Source organism: Oryza sativa, chromosome 5 (assembly GCF_034140825.1).
Source record: "Oryza sativa Japonica Group chromosome 5, ASM3414082v1".
Lineage (NCBI taxonomy): Eukaryota > Viridiplantae > Streptophyta > Magnoliopsida > Poales > Poaceae > Oryza > Oryza sativa.
The window spans coordinates 28,209,204-28,232,101 of NC_089039.1; the positions used below are offsets into that span (position 1 = coordinate 28,209,204).

The 22,898-nt window shown below is 42.5% G+C and overlaps 2 protein-coding genes across 4 annotated transcripts; one reads left to right on the top strand and one right to left on the bottom strand.

The window, feature by feature from the left end:
* Positions 1-9,898: 9,898 nt before the first annotated feature.
* LOC9268260 (auxin response factor 15-like) lies at positions 9,899-15,456 on the top strand. Of its 2 annotated transcripts, none has more exons than XM_026025637.2 (12): positions 9,899-10,451; positions 10,541-10,597; positions 10,706-10,876; positions 10,991-11,075; positions 11,701-11,791; positions 11,865-12,029; positions 12,453-12,572; positions 12,664-12,736; positions 13,615-13,774; positions 13,858-14,723; positions 14,825-14,926; positions 15,013-15,297. In XM_026025637.2, exons 1-11 carry the CDS (start codon positions 10,167-10,169, stop codon positions 14,831-14,833), a joined length of 2,082 nt encoding a protein of 693 aa, XP_025881422.1. In that variant the 5' UTR covers positions 9,899-10,166; the 3' UTR covers positions 14,834-14,926; positions 15,013-15,297. The 2 variants fall into 2 exon arrangements, with proteins under 2 accessions (XP_025881422.1, NP_001411179.1); NM_001424250.1 differs by having other exon boundaries at positions 9,957-10,451; positions 14,796-14,926; positions 15,013-15,456.
* Positions 15,457-15,784: 328 nt separating this feature from the next.
* LOC4339616 (E3 SUMO-protein ligase MMS21) lies at positions 15,785-18,255 on the bottom strand. 2 transcript variants are annotated; one of them, XM_015784778.3, is made up of 7 exons: positions 18,097-18,255; positions 17,940-18,011; positions 17,738-17,848; positions 17,502-17,612; positions 17,039-17,178; positions 16,251-16,333; positions 15,785-16,175 (listed from the first exon to the last, which is right to left on the bottom strand). In XM_015784778.3, the coding sequence occupies exons 1-7, from the start codon at positions 18,166-18,168 to the stop codon at positions 16,027-16,029; spliced, it is 738 nt and encodes a 245-aa protein (XP_015640264.1). In that variant the 5' UTR covers positions 18,169-18,255; the 3' UTR covers positions 15,785-16,026. The 2 variants fall into 2 exon arrangements, with proteins under 2 accessions (XP_015640264.1, XP_066166720.1); XM_066310623.1 differs by lacking the exon at positions 17,940-18,011.
* Between the last annotated feature and the right edge of the window lie 4,643 nt (positions 18,256-22,898).

The window sequence follows — 22,898 nt, forward strand, 5'->3', positions numbered from 1 at the left end:
TATTTGTACTCCGTACACATTTAACGATCAACTTCGGACGGAGTGAAGCGAAGGCCTATCGCCGGAGGTTTGAACCGGACTGAAGCGTTATTCTTTTAGGGTTTCACTTTCATATATACTCCCTCCGTCCCAGAAAATGCCGATTCCTGGATGCCCGAGGCAACTTTAGCGATAGCTGTTGAAGACCAAAATACCCTTGCACAAAGTACAACATTCAATTCATCTTTCAAATAAAAAAAGCAACAATAGGCAAAGAGATTCCCTCGATCCCTCCGTAACTACCTGCATCCCAGCACAGCGTACCACACGCAGCAAGTAGGAGTACCAAAAACATGAAGAACCAAGAACAAAGAAAAAGAGAAATACTAGAACATCTCTCCAATTGAGAAAAGAAATTCTCTGAATTCACCTGTACGAACTGCTAGTACTAGCAATAGCACCGTAAGAACTAGTACTACTAGAAATAGGAGGAACATAGCAAGAACCCAAAGCTTAGAAAAAACGAAATGTGGCGTTGTTTGCTGGCTCGTGCATGGAGAACTGTATCAGATCCACCGCACATGATAGAAGACCCCGTCGCTGACACCGTGGCCGCTCGTCGCCTCCGCCGCCGATGACGCCCATCTCCCCGTCGCTTCCGCCTTCTCCAACAACACAACAACATACCCCCTCGCCTTCATCGTCGATCCGAGCCGCATCCGCTCCGCTCACAACGCTCCGTCCCTGCATCCTTGTGGCCGTAGCCTGGTGGACGCAGAGAAGGAGGAGAGGTGGGAGAAGCAGGAACGAAGGGGAGCGGCATGGAATAGGGAGGGAGGTGCGGGAGAGAGGGGCGAAGCAGGGAGGGAGACTGGAGGGGGAAATCAGTAGTGCCTCGCTTCCGGAGACGAACAGAATCGATGGGGATTTTAGATCTGTGCGAACTCGCGAGAGAGGAGCGAGAGAGACGGAGAAAAGAAGAAAGCCCGTGAGGGAGGGGATAAGGTTCAAGCGGTGGGAACGTGGGGAGAGAGATGCCGTGGGCCCATCCGAGATGACATTCTTGTTTTTTTGCGCAGGAGTCGAGTTTTTGTGGGACAAACTCCCCCCTCCAGAATTCGACTTTTTCTGGGACGGAGGGAGTACTTCTCGTAAACAGTCGTTCGGTGTTATAACCACCCCAAAATAGTAAAAAATATTTATTGACCGGTATCCATTAAATCTTACTATGATTGATCTAATCTATTATTGTTTATCGATTATTTGCCTATCATTTTCTAACAACAAAAAGAAGGAGCTTTATTGCTCAAATTACTCCCGTTGGCCAGGGGCACGTAGCTGGTGAAGCGTCGCGCACGTACGCGATGCACCCGGCGACGAGAGGCCGAGACGTGGACGCAGAAAGCGGAGGGGGGTCAAAGAAACAAAAACGGTGGGTTTGCAGCAGCAGGTGGGAGGAGCGGAAAGGCGGAAAGCCGAGGAGGAGGCGACAGCGGGGGCCCCGCGGCTCAGAGTGCATACAAAGCTTGCCCCCGGGCGACACGGGCCCCCGAGCGCGAGAGGGAGGCAGGGGCAGGCAGGCGACGCGTCCTTTAATCGAAAGCAACCAACACAAGGCAACAGGGGGAAGCAGCGCAAGCAACAGCGATAACAAACGCCATTTCCTCCTCTCATCTCATCACATTTCTCGGGAAACTATTCTAATCCCGTAAGAAAATATTCCCTCGTTTACTTAAAAATCATCTAAACGGTTATGAAAAATTCTGAAAAATTTGACAACATTCATACAATAAATATATACAACTCCACAAAATCTTAAATCCAAACTCAACTCACATGTCGAGATATAAAAAAGACAAATTCAGCGTATAAATAGTAGCGTACTGTTTATATCTAAATTTGTCCTTTTTGTTTCTCGATGTGTTGATCGAATTTGAACTTGAATTTTGGTGGACTAGTAGGTATCATTATACACTATATTGTCAATTTTTTTTTAGAATTTTTCATAATTATTTGCATCGAATTTGGAAGAAAAAGGTATACGAGGGGATATAGGGGTTAGAATCCACTCCCACATTTCTCTCTCTCTTACTTCCTCCGTCCCAAAATATAGTTATTTCTAGCACAGTACTTTATTTCAAAATGAAGCTATTTTTCTATCTACCTTCACCTCTCAACCAATCACAACCATTCTTTTTCACCTACTTTCTCTTTTCAACCAATTACAGACCTTATTTAATTATTCTCATCTAATTTCTTAATACATGTGCCAACCTTAAAAATACTTATATTTTAGCACGGAGTAATTATCTGTGATCGGCTCCGGAAAAGCAGAGCGGCTTCTCGCCCGGGCCGTCTTGTCCTCCTTGATGTCTCGCTACAGCTTCGATAGGAGTATCACCCACCCATTATTACTACTGCTAGGATAGACCACTAGTAGTACTCGTTGCTAGCCTCCCAGCACAAGCCAACAAGTTCTTTTGACTGTTGAAGTACGCACTGTACTCACAGTAGAGTACCACTCTGATCAGCTGTCCGCTGGGCCCCACCTACCACGCCGGATGCCGGGGAACCAAACCAACCATCTCACATTCTACTACTAGTAGCAGTACAAGTACGAGTAAAAACGGTGCTTGTAGTGTGTAGCACATGAGGTGTTTAGTTCACATCAAAATTAAAAGTTTAGTTGAAATTGAAACGATGTAACGGAAAAGTTAAAAGTTTGTGTGTAGAAAAGTTTTGATGTGATTGAAAAGTTAGAAGTTTGAAGAAAAAATTTATAACTAAGGTTGTGTTTAGTTCCTGAAATTAGGTAGAAGTTTAAAGTTGAGAGTTTATGTGTGTAGAAAATTTTGAATATAATGTGATGTGATGGAAAGTTAGAAGTTGAGAGAAGTTTGGTGTGTAACTAAACAGGGCCTAAACTCGGCCACAGTTACGGGAGTGGAGCGAGGCGAGTCGTGTCGACCGTTGGTATAGCGCTCGTGATTCTTGGTGGGACGACGACGATGAGCGAGCGAGAGAGCGGGCGGGCGCACGGGTCCCCATGGGCAAATGCAGTGCCGGCGCCGCATGTGGAGAGGAGCCTCTGGTGGCGCTGTCCTTCCTGCGTGCGGCAGCAGCAGCTGCTTCCTGCAAACGGCAGCCTCTGCGGCTCTGACCCACGCCCGATAAAAGCGAGGGGAAAGTTGACGTGTGACGTTTCACTACCTTGGCTCACTTGCCTACACGCCCCCCTTCTTTTCCGCCCATTCAACCCTCCCCCTCTACGAGTAGTATGCCGTCAATATAAAGTTTATTGCCAAAATTTTGATATTCTAGACCGTTGTGGTATTATCAAAATTTTGACATGATTTATTATATATTTACTGTAGTTTAGCGATAAACTAAATGGATATATATATTTTACAACTCTACCAGAAACTAGTATGGTTTGAAATGACATTAATCTGAACAAGCCCAGAAACTTTTCACTCTGTCACATCGAACATTTAACACATGTATGGAGTATTAAATATAGGCTAAAAATAACAAATTGCACAGATTGCGACTAATTTACAACACGAATCTTTTGAGCGTAAGTGCTCCATGATTTGACAATTGAGTGCTACAGTAAACATTTGCTAATGATGGATTAACTAGGCTTAATAAATTTATCTCGCGGTTTTCTGACGTATAATATTTCAAATGTGTATCCGTATATCCGATGTGACAACCAAACCTAAATTTTTTTCCTAACTAAACAAGACCTAAGAGCAAGTTTAATACTATATCCAACTAGTAGCTTCAAATTATCTATAATTAACTTAATAGCTAATTTATACAATAGTTACCTATAAACATATACTATTATACTATTAATACATGATCCCACTTGTCATATATAAATTACGTCTTAAAGTCTGTGTTACAGTTGGCTACAAATCTGTAGCCACCTACTCTTCTATCTTAGTTTTTATCTTTTTAAAATATGTTTATAGCTTGTGTTATAGTCTGCTATGGTAACTGCTCTAATTGTACTCTTCATTACTACTCCACTGTTGACGAAAAAATCGAACACACTGGCCTGGGAGATCTGCTTAGCTCCTGTGCAGATCCAAACCTTGATGAGATGCGGGCGTGCCAGTCAGTTTGATTCTGCAACCGATATGATATGCAAATAGTAGATCAAAACAGCTGATCGGCTGACAAGCCGATGGAGTAGTTCCAACCGATAGCCGATACCAGCCGATACCGATAGGGTTTAAGCAATCGGCTATATGTCCAATGTAAATAATGATATAAAAGCAATCGGCTGATGATGATGTAATATAATGCAGTATAAACCAATCGGCAAATAATGATATGATAAATAAGCATCGATCCGAAGGTTAAAGCACACATCGCCTGGAGGTCCGATGTCACAAAATCCACAATATTAGATTAAACAGTGAAACCTTTGTTGTCATCGGCTAAATCCAACTTATATGTATATGCAATCCTTATGAGCCGATGTAACATCCAGATAACTCACCGGCTGAAACCCCGATGAAACCCTTATTTTGGCAATCAAGAAGCAGGTTAGATATTATGGTTCTAAGCATGACTTAGTAGATCAAACTTAACTGATGCAGCACTAAGTATGAAAAGAAACATAATATCTAGACAATCAAGCCGTTGACTGAGTTTTCAGGGTGGTAGATGTCTAAGCTAATCTAATCTAGCAACGCGATTTAGTCGATACCGGCAGAAACCCTAAAATGAGAAGCAACCGATAAAGCTAAATTGATATGTTATGACTAGATTAACAGAGACATATGATAAATAGTTAGGCAAATATATCATCCAAACCAGAGCAATCCAAGAGGTCGAATGTACTGATGCAGTCTTGAACGACGCTGACGTAGACGATACAATTGCCTGGACCGGCGGAACATTGGACTTATATCTTCGCCCTAGATCGAAGACGATGCAGCCCCGCGTCGGGTGCCAAGTTCCGCCGAAACGTAAAAACAAAAGTAGAAATAAAAGGGTGGCGATGCGCCAAATTGTATTGATCGTGAGGATAGATTACATAGACCCCGGGTGTACATATTTATACACATGGGTTGATACAAGTCCTTGTCGGACAAGAAAGAGAGCTTCCTAAGGATAAAAGGAAAAGATAAAGTCCTTATAGGACACTAAACACACTTTCCTAAAGATACAAGGAAACTAACAAACTATTCCTAATTAATAGATAACTTACCATGCCGTATTCTCTTTAAACTCGGTCTCTTCTGGATAAGCTTCCTTTAGTAGATCAATTTCCTTAACCGAATATAGCAAGAATCCGATAAATGACGACTTGACAACTCTCATCGGCTAATCTCAGGACTTCGAAGCCGATACTGACTCTAAACCGATGACTACTCCGGTCTTACCAAATTTCACTATTAACATCCACTGATCAACTATTAACGCATGTGAAGTGTACAGTACGGGGTAGGTTAGGTTAGTGACCGGCGTACCATTGTACCAAGTACCAACGGATTCGATTCGGCAACAACAGCACGAGATCTTTTCCATCTCTTGCACAGCAAAATTTATCCGTGTTTCAACATGTTTTCTGTACGCGGCCTTATCTCCTCTCGTGCGTTGGAGTAGATGATCGAGGGGGACACGCAGCTGTAGTCCTACAGAGTACAGACCTGTGGCTGTGAGCGTGGAGATGAGAGCTGCTACCAGTAGTAGTAGTAGTCCATGGGTGGATGTGTGTGCATGGGTATATCTGGCGTGGTGACTGTGAGCTGCTTTTGGTTCTTTTCTTTCCGCACTGGCCTCTCTCTCGGAGCTGTGGCAGCGACAGCACCATCAAATTTGGCAGCAGCAGCACGGAGCACAGCTGCATCAACAGTCTTGTTGCCAAGCATGGGGAGCCATCAATTTTTTGTTCCTACTCTAAGGGCCGGCCTTTTTGCACCACACACCCTGATACGCCCCTGTTTTCTGGACCAATACCCGCTCCTCACTAATCTACTCCCACAGTACATGATTATAGTAGCTCACCTCATTATGTTTCTAGTGATATAACCAATGCACTCATGTTCAACTTCAAGTCATACCCTTGATATAGTGCTTGTTAGATTTAATACCCTACTAAAATATTGGTAGTGTCGAAACCTACGTAAATTTTGGCACCACCTAATTTTTTAGTAGGGTAGAGTTGTATTTGGTTGGAGGCCAATTTAGAACCAAACTTTAAGTAGAATATAGAAAAATATCAAATTGGACATTGGAAATGCCAATGATTTGGCTTCAAACCAAAACCTTCATTAACACTGTTCAAACTACCCAAATATTGGTAGGGCACGTTTTGGTGCTAATCGAAAACAGCCCATAGATACTTGTATTTACGGCTAATTATTATTTCAATTGTAGACGACGTATCCCTCGACAACAAAGTGTCCATGATAATTTTAACCTAGTTTTCTCGAGATGCCTATAGAAATATAATACGTGTGTATTTATAGGACGAGTATAGTATATGCGTGTTGTGTCGTGATCATCTGCGTTTGTATAGTACTTTTAAAAAAGGTTAGTAAATGGAGTACTCCACACTGTAACGGTCTCATCAGAGCCCAGCCACAGCCAGCATCGTGGAGTACACAGGAACGTACATACTCCAATTCATTAACTGTGTTTCAGTTGCGTGTATTCAACCGGGTAAGGGAACACCGGCGACGTATACGGGGGGCAGCATACGGGCGCAATAAAAACACGACAAATCGAATCCCCGGCCTTAAAACCGGTGTAATTTGGGGGACCCCGGCCGGCGATGCAACTCTACGCATGGACCACCACCACCACCCCCATCCCGACCGCGCCAATAATGCGCGAGGTGGCGTGCCAACGCACCAGATATTAACCCCCCTCACGCGTCACACGTCGTCGGCAAAAATCCATCCATCGGCAGCGCGGGGAAAAACCGAGAAAAAACCTCGCTCTCCATCCATCGTCTCCAGCCGTGACGGCAACGGGGGGCACGGACACGGGCGACGACAGCGACACGGCGAAATGGCTACAGGGGAGATGAATGATAATGAGCTGATCGGTGGCAATGTCCTTGACACGTTTAAATTTAACGTCGACAGCGAGTAGTCGTAACGGCTACAGATTTGAGAAGAAACGGAGGTTGCAGAAATGGCACTAATCAGGAATTCAAGCAGAGCAAAACTAAGGAGTACTACTACAGATCGATGAGAAACAGTGATCGGTAAGCTCGACGGTTTCATTTTTGGGAAAATATTGGGCACCCATCTTCGTGGTCGAACTCATGATTTTACTATCTGAAGAAAAGGTGCTTGTACTTGAGATTTGCTGCTTTTGATAAGTTTCACTTTTTTCCATTTCTGATTTTTTTAAATGTGGATTTATCACCGGTAGAATCATTGCGCTGCCCCAGCCGTCGTGCCACGTCGGTTGATCGGACCACACCAGTTTGATCTGGCCAAAACGGCAAAACGGTGGTCAATGATAAGAGCAGGTACAATAGCGGGTTATAAGCTAGCTGCAAATATATTTTAAAAAGATAAATGAGGAGAGAGAAGAGTAGTGGGCTACAGATTTGTAGCCAGCTATAGCACGGACTTTAAGACGCGATGTGTGTATGACAGGTGGAACCAGGTAATAATAATGTAGTATGTAACTATTGTATGAATAAGCTATTAAATTGGTTATAAATGAATTGAAGCAAATAGTTGGCTATATTATTAAACTTGCTCTAAGGCAGGACCTTCTCTAATTGTATGTGTAGCACTCCTAGAATTTTTCGTAGGTTGGTCGGCACAAATCCCAGTCTACTCACAGTAATCCCTAGTAGAGCAAGTTTAATAGTATAGCTAATTACTAACTTTAAATTATCTATAGTCAATTTAATAGCCAATTCATATACAATAGTTACCTATAAACATATTAATATCCGGTCCCACCTATCATACTCACATTGTGTTTTAGAGTCCGTGCTGCAGCTGGCTACAAATATGTACCCTACTGCTCTTTTCTCTTTTTTATTTTCTTAAAATATGTTTATAGCTGGTTTATAGAGTGCTATTCCACGTGCTCGTATGCAGTTTCCCTTTTCTTGGTATTGAGGAAATCATAACATCCGAATGGTCTTGAGTCTAGTGAAAACAAATATTTCTCCCTAACCAAGCAATCGTACCTGATATTATAATAGCAGGTACAATAGCATACTATAAGCCAGCTATAAACACGTATGGAGAAAATAAGAGCAAGTTTTATAGTATAGCCAACTGCTAGCTTCAAATCATCTATAATCAACTTAATAGTCAATTCATACAATAGTTACATATAAACATATACTACACAATCAATATCTGGTCCCACCTATCATACACACATGCGTCTTGAAATCCGTGCTGCAGCTAGCTACAAATCTATAGCCTGTTGCTCTTACCTCTCCTCTTTTATCTACTTAAAATATATTTACATATGGCATAAAGTCTGCTATTGTACCTGCTCTAAAAGAGAAGAGATATGAGTAGTGGGCTACAGACCTATAGCCAGCTGCAGTAGGGACTCCAAGACACAATGTGCGTGTGACAAGTAGGACCATATATTAATAGTGTACTATATGTTTATAACTAAATATTGTATAAATTAGCTATTAAATTGACTATAAGTAATTTGGAGCTACTAGTTGGGTATACTATTAATCTTGCTCTAATACGCTGTAACTATACTTTGCTATTTGCATTTATTTAAATAAAGAAAACATTATTAATGTTACACAATTATATTAAAACAACACAATTATTCTAATATCATTTTCGACGTCTACATAACTAAGGAAAAGAAAATTGTGTAAAAGAAACAGACGCATGCCTAAAACATGAAGAATCAGGCATGAGTCCGTACAACTATAGGGTGATACTAATTGCTTTCGTATGTGTAGGATTTCTTTGAGCTACTGACACGTGGGATATACTAGATTAATTCCTTCTCTCTCTCGTTTACTGTCAGCCAAACGAACACATAACATAATCACAAAGTACGGCAATGTAATGATCCCCACCTGTGTTTCAAGCTCACCTGTTTTTAGCTGTTTACTGCCGTGTCCGCGTCCACCCCATATTTCCTGACGCCTCTCCATCACCATGTCCTCTCCTCCCACCTCTGCCCGCAGCCGCAGACGCAGAGCTGTCTGCTCTGCACCACCACTGTGCGCGTCTCCCGCCTCTTGCGCTCTCTTTTTCACCTTTCCCCCATTTCTTTATTCCCCCACGCCCTCATATCCCCTTTTTTTACTTCCCCGTGACACCACCAGTAGAGTAAAAAAAATACAGGTATAGTAGCAAGTACTCCTTGTACGGTTGTACTACGAGTAGAAGTAGAAGTATTGATTTCAACTGGCACGGCCAGTAGCAGTTATACTGGGTTCACAATTCCAGTGAAATCCGATTTGAATTTCGCGAAATCCAGTTTTCTTGAACCGGGTTGAAAACCAGATCATTCCGTTTTTCGATCAAGTTAAACTTTGGCTGTGTTTAGTTTCTGAAATTGGGAAGAAATTTAAGAAAAATTGATAGTTTGAAAAAAAAGTTGAAAATTTATGTGAGTAGGAAAATTTTTGGATGTGATGTGATGTAATGGAAAGTTAAAAGTTTGGAGGAAGTTTTTGATTGGATTTCACAAAATTCGATGATATCGGTCGTAAGCGGATTTCGATCCGGTATACCTAGAATAAGCGAAACGACATATTTATAAATGAAAAGTAATTTATAAATAAAATTTCTATATACGTGTTCTTATAAAATCTAAAAGTACATAATGAAAAATAGACTTTAATAAAAAAATTTTAAAACCAGCTATAAATTTAAGGTTAAAAATTTAAATTTTGGCTAATATATGTGGGCATAAGCAAAAAAGACGAGGCCCCGGGCTCCTCTGCTTCTTTTGGGCAATAGCTTCGCGTAGCTTAGCTCGGCTTCCCCCTCATTCATGGCCATTACCACGATGTGTCACCCCACCCCACCACCGCCCGCTGCTCCACTTCTCCTCCTCCTCCTCCTCCTCTCCTAGTAGTAGCAACCTACGGACACCACCCCCACCCGCTTCATTTATCACTTGTCTCCCCCTCTCCCTCGCCTGCTCCGCTGCTCTTGTGCTTCGCGCCTCGCCTGACCTCGCTGTCGCTGCCGCCAGCCATGACCGGGATCGACCTCAACACCGTCGAGGAGGACGAGGAGGAGGCGGCGGAGGAGGTGGCGGCGAACGGCTCGTCTCCGGCTCCGGCGAGGGCGGGCGCGGTGTGCCTCGAGCTGTGGCACGCCTGCGCCGGGCCCGTGGCGCCGCTGCCGAGGAAAGGGGGCGTCGTCGTGTACCTGCCGCAGGGGCATCTCGAGCACCTCGGCGACGCGCCCGCGGCGGCGGCGGCCGCGGCCGCCGTGCCGCCGCACGTCTTCTGCCGCGTCGTCGACGTCACCCTCCTCGTGCGTCCCTTCTCAATGCTCGTATCGTACGTGTTCTCGTCTTCACGGCGGCGCGAGGGGATTGATTGGCTTTGTGTTCTTCTCTGCAGGCGGACGCGGCGACCGACGAGGTGTACGCGCAGCTCTCGCTTGTCCCGGAGAAGGAGGTGCGCGCCCGCCTGCGCGAAGCAGTTGGAGCATTTGGTTTGATGATTCCGTTTTTTTTTTTTGTTTTTTGACCTGAGTTTTCTTCTCTTCTCTTCCGGGGATTGAAGGAGGTGGCGAGGCGGGCGGACGACGGCGAGGGCGAGGACGGGGACGGCATGAAGCAGCGGTTCGCGCGGATGCCGCACATGTTCTGCAAGACGCTCACGGCGTCCGACACCAGCACGCACGGCGGCTTCTCCGTGCCGCGCCGCGCCGCCGAGGACTGCTTCCCTCCACTGGTCGGTGTATATTGGAGAAAGAAAAAGAAAAGCTTCCTTTTTTGAAGTAAAGATTTTATCTTTTTTTGGGGGTTTGTTTAGCTGATGAAATCCTTCGGATTGGGAACCTTGCAGGATTACAGCCAGCAGCGGCCGTCGCAGGAGCTTGTTGCCAAGGATTTGCACAGCACTGAATGGAGGTTCCGCCATATTTACCGAGGTAGAGCAGAAAAAAAACATGGACTTTGAGAACAAGTTTTTTTTTAACCTGTTTTGATGACTGAGATGCTCTACGCAGCTGTGCCATGCATGCATTCCATCTTCATTAGGCTTCTGTACTGTGCATGCACTTCCCCTGGCTGGAAGCCTCTGCGTCCTGAATGATTCAATGGGGATTGAATATTAGTACTGGATTTGTGCTTTAGTTGTTTCTGACGACCAGCGCGTCTTGTTCAGATAGAGCAGTAATAGCTTGTGAATACACACATGCATCAACCGAGCTCACCGAGAACTTGCACTTTGCGGTTATGATCGACATCTGTACTTTTTGCATATCCACCTGTTTTATGATGCTAAATCATGACTGGGCTGACATGATATGATTGTATGCAATGTGTTGATTCTCCAAACACTCTAATATGTGTTGGCTAGGCTACATTATGTTTCTCCATAGCTCCGACATTGTTAGTTAATCAATCATGTTTAACTGTATTTTACATTTTTTCTTCTTTCTTAAAAACCTTTGTATTGTAATGTCTGGTCCCTTCTTGAGGATTGCAAAGGACAAACATAACAAGTTAAGTGGTCCTTGATTTCTGATAGATCTACATCTGAATATGCTACAGGCCAGCCACGTCGGCACCTTTTAACCACAGGTTGGAGTGCATTTGTTAACAAGAAGAAGCTTGTTTCTGGGGATGCCGTACTATTTTTGCGGTAGGCCACTCGATCATTCAGATAATTATCACATGTTGACGATCTTTTCTAAAGATTCTTAATCAATCTGCAGAGGTGATGATGGGGAGCTAAGACTGGGAGTTCGCCGTGCAGCTCAGCTTAAAAATGGGTCTGCTTTTCCAGCACTTTACAACCAGTGTTCTAATCTTGGTACACTTGCCAATGTTGCACATGCAGTGGCTACAGAAAGTGTGTTCAACATATACTACAATCCCAGGTAATGAAGAACCTCGAGTTATTTTGTTAATGCTCCCGACAGCTGATGTTCTAGAACTTTCTTGCTGTTGGCTGGTGGCAGCCTTAAATTGTGCCCATTATTTACTGCTTGTTTGAGCTATTTGTTGATAGTCATACATTATGCCAGCTCAGCATGTGCAATCACATGGTTTTATCTGGTTGCATTTGTAGTCTTGCTGAAATTCGAAGTTAGGCGCTGTTGCAATAGCTTGGAAAGTTGTATTTGTAGGTTGTAACTGTTCTTTTTAAAACAAAAGATTATATGAACAGAATCAATAGTCTCGTTTCATATATTTATCAATGTAGTCGTTTTGCATTTGATGCTTTACAGAGCTAGCGCCTACTTCTGTTCTTGCAACAAAACAGTGTCTTATTTCAAAGCTCTCTTCTGAAATATTGACAGGTTAAGTCAGTCCGAATTCATTGTACCCTACTGGAAGTTCATGAAAAGCCTCAGCCAACCATTTTCTGTTGGGCTGAGGTTCAAAATGAGATATGAAAGTGAAGATGCTACTGAAAGAAGGTAGATGGACAATAGTTCTACACTTGTACTAGAATGGACTGAACTGCATTCTAGATTGGTGATGCATATGTGATAACTTATAATTTTACAGGTACACCGGGATAATTACTGGAAGTGGTGATACAGACCCTATGTGGCATGGTTCGAAATGGAAATGTTTGTTGGTAAACTACCCTATCTCTTGTGCCTCGTAATATATGTTTATGGGCATCTGCTGTGTATTCAATTAACATTTTTTTTGTAGTGTTGCTGCCATTTCACTAATTAAACCCTTGTTTTTTTCCTAGTGCCGCGTGGCATTTGCATCATGTGGCCATCTTGACTTGTTTGTTTGGATTATATTTTACATATAACAAGAATTTGATGCTAATCTTGGTTCCCAAATTTGCTAGCATGGAACCCATTCACTCTATTAACTGATGTAGCAGTTGAGCTTTAGTTTACATATTACTAAAACACAGTTTAGTTGTCTTGATGCATTTTGTTTCTTATCCAAACTCAAGTCAGATAGTAGTGATTTTTCATGAACTCAATCTGGAAAGTAACAGGTTTTCAGATAATTGAGCACTGCGGTACTATTACACAATGTCAGCTTACATGGTTATGTTTTCAGAGTGACAGTTGCACTGACTAGCAAGTTTGGTTGCTCACAATAACAGTCTTAGATTTGAAGATATCAGTTAATCTTCCTGGTTTGTTTTCAAAAGTGGTAATCTTAACTTGCAATTTGACTTCCACTAGTAGTTTTTGTAGCTAGTCTAGAGCTGTGTTCTACACTCAGCCTGGTTTCTTCAGCGAAATATTAGGTGGATGAAGTTATGGACACTGCTAGCTTGATCTTCTTTTGAAATTTTACCTTCCAGGAGTACTTAGGCATGTGAAAGTTTTTAGACTATGGCTCTCCTGAGTTAAAATTTCAATTTTTGAGCACATAATTCTGTTCTCATGGCCACACCATAAGTCCCGTAAAAGCCATTATTGCAATCAGATCCTCTTTATGACCATATGTATATGATTTATCGACCTATGTCTACCTTGGTAGGTGAGGTGGGATGACGACGCTGAGTTCCGTCGACCAAACAGGGTCTCTCCTTGGGAGATTGAGCTGACTAGTTCAGTGTCAGGATCCCATTTGTCCACACCCCATTCAAAGCGATTGAAACCATGTCTTCCCCATGTTAATCCAGAATACATGGTTCCACGTATGTCTTTCTTCTAGCTATTACCAGTTAATAGGATGGTTCTGTTGGATGCACTGTGCCGATTTAATTTATCCTTTTGTCAGGTGGAGGTGGTTGTCCTGATTTTGCGGAATCTGCCCAATTCCACAAGGTCTTGCAAGGTCAAGAATTATTGGGTTTTAAATCTCATGGTGGTACTGCTGCTGCTACTTCTCAGCCATGTGAAGCAAGGCATTTACAGTACATCGATGAGCGGAGTTGCTCCAGCGATGCGAGTAACAGTATCCTAGGGGTTCCAAGACTTGGTGATAGAGCACCACTTGGAAACCCAGGATTTTCCTACCATTGCTCAGGCTTTGGGGAGTCTCACAGACTCCAAAAGGTCTTGCAAGGTCAAGAATTATTTCGTCCCTACCGAGGAACTTTGGTTGATGCGTCTATGGGTAGTAATGGGTTTCATCAACAAGATAGTCCTCGTGCACCAGGTGTGGTGAATAAATGGCAGGCACAACTTCATGGCCGTGCTGCTTTTCATGGACCACCAGCACTGGCTCTTCCATCTCAATCATCATCTCCGCCATCTGTCCTAATGTTTCAGCAAGCTAATTCAAAGATGCCCAGGTTGGAGTTTGGGCATGGACAGTTGGACAAGCACGAGAATGATAGGCGTGTTAGGTTTGGTCCTTCTGAAGGAATTGAAAGAAGAGAGCAAAGAATACCACTCCAGCCTTATCCTACTTCTGGAGAAGTGATAGATGGACAGGTTACAGTTGAGAAGTCTCACTCCCCTGGTCGACATGGAAAGGATGGTCCAGATAACAAAGCTGTTGGCACAAATAGTTGCAAAATATTTGGCATCTCTTTGACTGAGAAGGTTCCAGCAAGAGAAGAACTAGATGATGGCGACGCCAACTATTCACTCCAGTCTTTGAAGCAAGTGCCAAAATCCCTGGGCAATAGTTGTGCTACCGTGAGTGTTTTATGATGAGTAATTTTCATGCACTCAGTAATGTAAACTGCTTTTTAACTAAAAGCTCTGCAGGTTCATGAGCAAAGGCCTGTTGTTGGCAGGGTGATTGATATTTCAACTATGGATATGATGATCTGATTTATGAGCTGGATTTGCAAAATTATCTGGAGGTGAAGTAACACTAGGATTGCTTCCAACCACATGTTAGTGATACTCCAAAGGCATAAAATCCTCACCTGTGACAGTTTTACCTAGAAATGTTATGATCATTGTTTTGCCGTTGTTCCAGATTTTGCTGTGGATCTCCAGATGGTGGCCGAGTATCAGGGAGATGGAGGGACTGATGATTCTGATATTTTTATCTTAGATGTAGGCGTTGGAGCACTTATCATGTGACATAGTACCTAGCTGCTCGTCTGCATTTGTTGCCTCTGCAACTTTAACTGTCAGCGGCATTTGTCGCCGCTGGAACCATCTAAGTACGTGTTTATAAGCTGTAAGCTATGACAAGCGCATTAGAGGGTGCTGGTACTGTTAGAACATTAATTAATGTCAGTAGCATGCTTTGATCTTACGTGATGCTTTTCCTATGTTGACCGGAGTTCAGTATAACATGATGGTGGCTTTGGGAGACCTCATGTTTTGAAACCTTGGTGCTGATCGCTGATTTGTAACTATAAATTTAGTTGTATTTCTACCACTTAGCTTATTAATTTATCATCGTTTCCATCAACTAAATAAGCTCTTAAAATTATGCGAATCAAGCCTATGATTCATGAAGATATAATGCGGTATAAGAGTTTGGGTGGAGTAGAAGAATACCTCTTTGGTTTTGGACCACGTTTCATTCCATCTTTTCCTCTGATTCTTTCTGCAACATAAACGCCGGTCTTCCCAAACCACGGCCCAGTTTGTTCTATTAGCTAGTTCTCTGGCTGTTGTGATTATTTGTGTACCAAGGGTCCATAAATCATACATAAGCCTGCACTGGAAACGGACAATTGAAAATGGCTCTTCAGAAACTTTGTTTCTCCAGCACTGAATATATGAGATTTGAGAGAGACAGATACAATATTGGACCTTTACTCACATCTTGCCGTGGGAGCTGCCCATGTTTCATTGGCTACAAGTAGTGCAAATAATGGTTAGAGGGGAACAGAATCAACAGATGCTAAGCAGGGCCAGATGATCAGACTGACGTAGCAACCACATTCCCCATAAAACATACCAAATACAACAGCAAAAGTTTAAATTTGTCCCTAGCTACAATAATTATCCAAAAGGGCAGTCATTTTCTAGAGCTTCATTCATTGCTGTCATCCTCGTCGTCAGTTAAATCCTCTATGTTTTCAGCGTCTGGAGCAGAAGGCCCTGACGAGCGTAATTCATCGATTTCAACCTGGAGGAGGGAATCACAGGTAACCCTTCCTACTTGTAAGACTCTTGGGCAACCTGGTTGAACATACAATCTGAAATGAGCATCCGTGAAAAGAAAATAAACAATGAGGCAGCGAACAAATGACCTACCTGCGATAGGGCACTTCGGAGGTTTTTGGTTTCTTATGTAATGCATAATTGGAACTTTTTCATATATGTGCCTACAATCCGCACTGAACAACACAAATAGCCTTGAGTTCAACGCAAAAACTGAATATCTGCAAATATATGTTCACACTGCTTTCTACATGCAACAACTTAGGAGAAATCCATTTGACTGAGAAAAATAAGCAAATTAAGTAGTAGGAGTTTCCGATTTGAATTCAATTATGTGAATAGTAAAACTGTAGAAAGACCTTACATACAGGGGAATGATTAGTTTGAATCATGCCTAATAGTCAAATTGGCTGAAAGGATTGTACTGGTAGAAACCGCACTATTTCTGCCCCCAGAAAGCTATACACTATTATACTTTGAACACAATGATGATTATTCAGTGACAACAGCAAACTTGTTCTACTGCATGGAATTTTCACAGAAAGACAAGCCATTGTTACCGCAAGATGCAAACCATATGGAGAAGGAAACAGATCCTGATGATCTCAACTTGGGCAGCAAAAGAAAATTGGAGAAACATAATCCTAAGGCTTTGCGACATGTTATTTGTGCCAACAAAAACTTGGTCTTTAGCAGGTGAAATCAGATTAATGATGGATATTTTTTGGGACATTAAGTTGTGCTTAAAAACAAAATGAGAGTATGTGTTCTTTGAACAACCATGAAGGAAACTATCTAGCATATGTAACATATCATAATAAAAATTTCCTAGAGTTACAAAACAAAACCATGCCTTAACAGTTTAACTGCTTAACACTTACCACCGAACTGGCTCTGTCAATTGAATTACAGGCTTCCCAGTTAATGGGCACGTGACATTTAAGATGCTAGTTTGGGTACTGGTCATAAGAACATCCTCCTGTTCATCACCAGGCATTGGTTGGCCAGCATGGTGAACATTCTGTAGAAGACAACACAATTACAGAGAGAGAAAATAATTAGAAGTAATGCACAAACCTTTTACTTTCTCCAAACATGACCTATTGGAGATACCATACTAAAAATTGCAGTCATTTCAATCCATCTTTAATGTAACATTTTCAGCAATAGTTCAGCACCGAGCTAACTCAGTGAATATATAGGCAAAAAAGTACATAATCCATACCGTTCTCAACAGCCATTAGCACTAAGGGAGAATTAACATTTGTAAATTCCTCTAATTCCTGATCTACCGCATAGAAAATTGCCAAGTCTCTCAAAACACAAAGGGTCCACGGAACATACCCAAACTGCCTCTCTGAACTGCCGAATGAGCAGATGGTTCTCTACTGATGTTGATGAGTTCCCCTTGACCTTGTTAACCTCAGCCTCGATCAGCTTTTCGAAATCCGTCATCTTGACACAAATTCAGTGATCAATACCAAAACAACAAATAACCATTTAGCCGAAATTCCTCCAATACAATTCGAATAAGCCCCTGAAACCAAAAAAATAATCATCGCGGCTACCAGAGTCCGCACCTGATTAGATGGCTGGTACGCCCCAGGCACCTTCCGGATCGCGTCGGCGTAGCACGTGCAATCTTCGCACGAAGCAACCAGTTCCAGCGCCGCCGCCTCAAGCTGCTTCACCTGCAAAAGAGGATAACGATGGTGGTTATGGGTTTAGGGTTTCCGCGGCACAACGCCGCGTGAGGTTAATGTGGGGGGAGAGGCCGCGTGCCTTGTCGGACTTGTTCTCCCTCTCGTAATCGACGGCGATGGACTTCATTTCGCCGATCGCCTTGCGAATCTCCTGTGGGTTTTGGGGGGGGATTCGATGAGATTGCTAGGGTTTTGGGGGTTTAGCGGAGAGCGGGCAGCCGAGTGGGGATTCTTACCGCGATAAGGGTTTCCGCCTCCGACGACTCCCTCTCGGCGGCGTTAGTGAGCTTGTTGACCACCGACGACATCTCCGGCGACCGGCGGCGATCTCCGCCGCGCCCGCTTTCCCGCGATTTGGTTTTGGTTTTGGTTTTCGAGGGAAAGAGAAAGCCGTCAGGTGGATGGGTACTGGAGGATTTGAGCCTTTATATCTTGTGGATTTGTAGCCCATGAAATATTTTGCTGGGCTAGAGGGCCCGGCCAGTCAACTAGCCCAGCTAATGGTAGAAATACTTTGAGCCCAAGTTAGCTTTCTCTCTTTCTTTTTTTTGCAGGGAGGCTCAAGTTAACCTTCAGAAATTACTTTGGGAGTTTTTTGGTAGCACCACATCTTGGATTAAATCGTCTTTTAACAAACAGTACAAACGCAGATCATAGAACGTGCGTACGCTCACCCTTATGAACACGCGCACAACCTACCTCTATGAGCATCTCCTAAAGACTGAACCGGTATATCTTGAAATCGACGAAGTCATCACGAGCGTCTCGCCATCGATAGATACGTCGTCTACCACTGAAATAATAATTAACCGTAAATCGTTGTGATCTTCAATTCACTTACAAACTACTAGTGAGCGAAATCATGTGAAGTTGGCATTGGCAAGAAGTTATATCAACTGCACCGTAAAAATTATCGAATTTTGGCCAGTAGGAAAATGTTTGATCCTTGGCACTAATCAAACTGTAGTAGCAACAGGATTCCGCACCTATAACTCTGTTGCAATTCGAGATGACAAAAACATCGACAAATCTGATGGTCAATTCAAGCAATCCTCAATCCAGTGGGGCAAACCTAGCCAAACCGAGATGCTCTCTTGTATAACAAGCTCAGAATATTTGATGGTAATTTAACCCAGTTTGAAGTTTGAACGAGTTCTAGTAGATTTGTGGGGCTACACTTGGTGACTTGGAGTAAATTTCATAAGGTGATACCGATTTCAATTTGAACCAGGCATTAGCAAGGCAATACGCAGCAATTCATCATGTGCCATAATAAAATTCAGCAGTTCTGCCTGCCTGACCTAAAGCCTTGGATCTGAACGTTCTGAACTGACATGTCATTCATGTGGCCACCTGCGACTGCATCTTGCCTGCAGGCTGGACAAGCATATGGATCCCAACCTTCCTATGCAGCAAGCGGGCGTCCATGGCTAGGAATTCAGAGCCCTCCAGCATGTGGACGAACCACTTGTCGATGTAGATGTAATCAGTATACTCCAATTGCATGGCAAGCATTGAAGAACAGACAGAAGCCATGGGGGCGATGAAAATTGCTGCCGCTTCACGCATTCGAAAAATAAACCCACGGATATTGACTTCAGGTCATACAAGATGCTCATACTTAGTTCAGTATACATAATTTATTAGTTTACAGTGTAACTGATAAGAGAAAAGAAAAAGAAATTAGTGTGATCAATTAACATTTCTCAGTGAAGTTTGAACTGTCGAGAAAAGAAATCAATTGATTCTAGAACTTTCTTGCAAAGATCCTCTTAATTTAATCAGAACGGCAATTCTGTATTTAGTGCAACTTGTCATATGAAATTCTGAATGCCAGCCAGCAAAGAGCCCAAATTGAGTGGGGTCCGGTCAACTAACCTAACCTACAGAACATCAAATGAAACTGCAACGAATTTTTTAATTAATTGTAAACAATACCGGCCTAATTACCCACGTAAATTTCACTGCAAATCACGCTACCGTTTCTGTATTCTGAAGGCAACGGCTACTCTCAGTCTCAGCTCTTGTCGTATGCTATTGCAATCTGCAACAAGTCGCATAATCAACGGCTGCTTCTGACTGAATCCAATTCTTTTACTCGTGTAGGTTCAGACTTCAGAAAGCAGAATTTCATCAGCGCAGAGATGCGTGATCATCGTCGCCCTGATGCTGCCACGACGAATCCTTAGGAGAAAAACCGCAGTGATCGATTCGAGTTAGTTTACGCAGGTCAAGGAGAGATCTTACAATCTTAGAAGAAATGAAGCCCACATGATGATACTCTCAGAGACTAAAGAATGGAAGATTGGATTTGTGCACAGTGGTCACCCATGTACAGTACAGAATCCCATTAACCCAGTAGAACATCGCGTTGATTTTGTGGCTGCATTGGAGCACCAAACCATCCTACAAACACAAGTGTTTTTCTTAATAGTACTACTACTGTGCCTTTGAATTTTTTTAGTGATTTTCCAGTTCATAAGGAGATACTGGTATGTACTATATTTTTCGTGTAAAAATTTGATACCTCTCGGTATTTTCGGACTAGGAGATACTAAATTTTACATTACCTCTCAATACCTCCGGTACTAAGAGATACCAAATTTTAGAGACCTTTTACAGTGTTTGCAAGGTACTTAGAGATATTGAGAGGTGAAACAATGTGAACCATTGATTAAGAGGATTAAAAGAGGGGCAAGTATGGAATAAAATTTTCATAACTAATAGCAATGGAGTAATCAACTACTAAACGATGAGCATTTTGAGTGAATCGAATACCTGGATCCAATCACCAGTATTGTTAGGTAGAAAACAAAGTAAATCTTTCGAACAATTTAATGCATCGATCGATCTGCAGTTCTACATCGGAAAAAAAAAAGAGATCGACGCCTCCTTTCTTCGACCCTTTGGCTTAGTTCTTGTTCTAGGGTTTGAATTGGTCCACTAGAAGAGGACAAAGGGAGAAATATCAGCATAGTTGAGGGTTCAAGATGGACCAATTGACGGCTAGGCGCAATCGCATCAGATAAGATCTACTCTGCTCCTATACTATTTACACAATTGATTCGTTATTTACATAGTTAATAAATTCCTTCGTATAAGGAACTAAAATGAGATCTCCTATGTTTTTCTTCTAGGGTTTGAATAGGCGAACATGTAAGGAGACATGGTTGAGAGAGAGAAGCTCTAATATCTTGTTGGTTAATCTGACATAGCATGTTCAGATGGATGCAATCATTAGGTATATTTTCTCTACAGTTTATGTTTTCCATGAATGTAAAACTTAAATCGGCGTAACCCTTGAGTTATATTTTAATGTTCTTGGGAACAAAATATAAATCTCAAAATAACTATGCAAATAATGTAATGGAGAATTAATGGGAAGAGTTCTACCATGTTCTTGGGATCAAAATGTAAATCTATAGAAAACCACGTAAATGAGAACTTTAATACTAGTACCACACAAACAACTTAACTGGTACCGACACGGTACCGATCTGAATTTGCGGACAACTCTTTCCTTTCCTCTCTACTAGCAAATTTATCTTTTTACTTGGTACCTGAGTGCCTATGCCAATACTCAAATACCATAGTACATTTTATTATGGAGTGTTGGATCTTTACTCTTTTTGAATGCAAACACCATAAAAGGTTAGTATCTCTTAAATACTATAAAATTTCTTTTTGTTTTTTGTTTTTTTGGAAAATAGAATTTGCCATGCGACAAACTTTAACATAGTTTTGCATCTTGCGCGTTACACATCGGAAATACTAGCATGGCACTAAGTACAGAGGCCGGAGATGTATTACTCATTTTTCCATCATCTTAGTGCATTTCATTTTAAGAAAAGCTGTGTGCTGCTGTGAACTAGAAAGCTGAAGAACCATTATCGAAAAAAGAAAGCTGAAGAACACCCCTAGCACCTGGCTTTATTCTGAAGTGCGCATGGGCTCAATAGCACACACTCATATGATCATATCGTCCAAATTTCAATTCGCTGGAGAGATTCTCTCCGTCGCAAATGGGCAATATAATAAAAATCACAAGAATTATTCCCGTAGCTGGAACGGTTGGCTCAAACGAACTCCTGTCTTTCTCTTCAGTGTCCAGCTCTCCATGATGATGAGCGAGTACATATACATACAGTTGTATGCTGTTCCTGAAAATTACCTGCTCAATCAATCATGGCGCATCATCTCGTCGTCGTGCTCGCTGCGAAGCGTACGAACGGATGCTGACAAGGACCAACCATTAGAGTGACCATCCCCGTTTTGTGTCGGTAGATGATGCTAGCTGCCGTTGGAGCTGGAAGTTTGTCTGAAATCTAGAATTGAGCTCATCTCAGAATTGTGCTAGTTGTCGATTTCGAATCGTGCAAGCCTGAATGTCTGAAACTCTGAAATGCATGGCTCCTGAAACCTCTGCAGTTAACCGTTGCTCTGCAGACAGATGACTGACAATTAGCAGTAGATAAAAACGCATTTGCTGCTTATCCTACAGTAACACACTGATTTGCAAGTTGATGTGTTTTCTGATGGATCATGTGAGCTGCGAACCGTTGATCTGTGCAAAAAACCGCAGACTTTCCTGTGCGAGCTCTGTCCAATTGCCGACCGAGCGAATTCAGTGAGCTGCATGCGTGGCGTGCGTGCAGTTGAATTTGCCCAGGAAAGCTCATCGAATTCGCTCCCATGGGGGCAGAGAAGCATCCCATGTGCGATACATCTGAAAAAAATTGAGTTCAAAACTCGAGTGGTTTGATCTGTCATGCTAACTAAGCCGATCTGCATCTTGAAATCTGCTGCACCTTGGAGGAGAAAACAAATACCAAAAACAGTACTGAAAATTTGCGATTGATTCCCTTCCTGATCTATGCTCCTGACCACTACTATCATCTCGTCTCGTCAGTCAAATCATCATTTGGTCAACACTAATGACAGACTGTTCATCCATCCACGTCGGCTCGCACATGCCGACAGCTACAAATGCAGCTCGATCTTGGGATATAAATAACGGCATCTCGTTTGCCGTTGATCT

Excerpts from the sequence above, each read along its gene's own strand:
- LOC9268260 (NM_001424250.1), top strand. The coding sequence starts at position 10,167 with ATGACCGGGATCGACCTCAACACCGTCGAGGAGGACGAGGAGGAGGCG. Across the intron at positions 12,030-12,452 it reads AACATATACTACAATCCCAG|GTTAAGTCAGTCCGAATTCA; the intron begins GTAATGAAGAAC and ends AAATATTGACAG. Across the intron at positions 14,724-14,795 it reads TGGGCAATAGTTGTGCTACC|GTTCATGAGCAAAGGCCTGT; the intron begins GTGAGTGTTTTA and ends AAAGCTCTGCAG.
- LOC4339616 (XM_015784778.3), bottom strand. The coding sequence starts at position 18,168 with ATGTCGTCGGTGGTCAACAAGCTCACTAACGCCGCCGAGAGGGAGTCG. Across the intron at positions 17,849-17,939 it reads GGGAGAACAAGTCCGACAAG|GTGAAGCAGCTTGAGGCGGC; the intron begins GCACGCGGCCTC and ends CCTCTTTTGCAG. Across the intron at positions 16,334-17,038 it reads TTGACAGAGCCAGTTCGGTG|TGCGGATTGTAGGCACATAT; the intron begins GTAAGTGTTAAG and ends TGTGTTGTTCAG.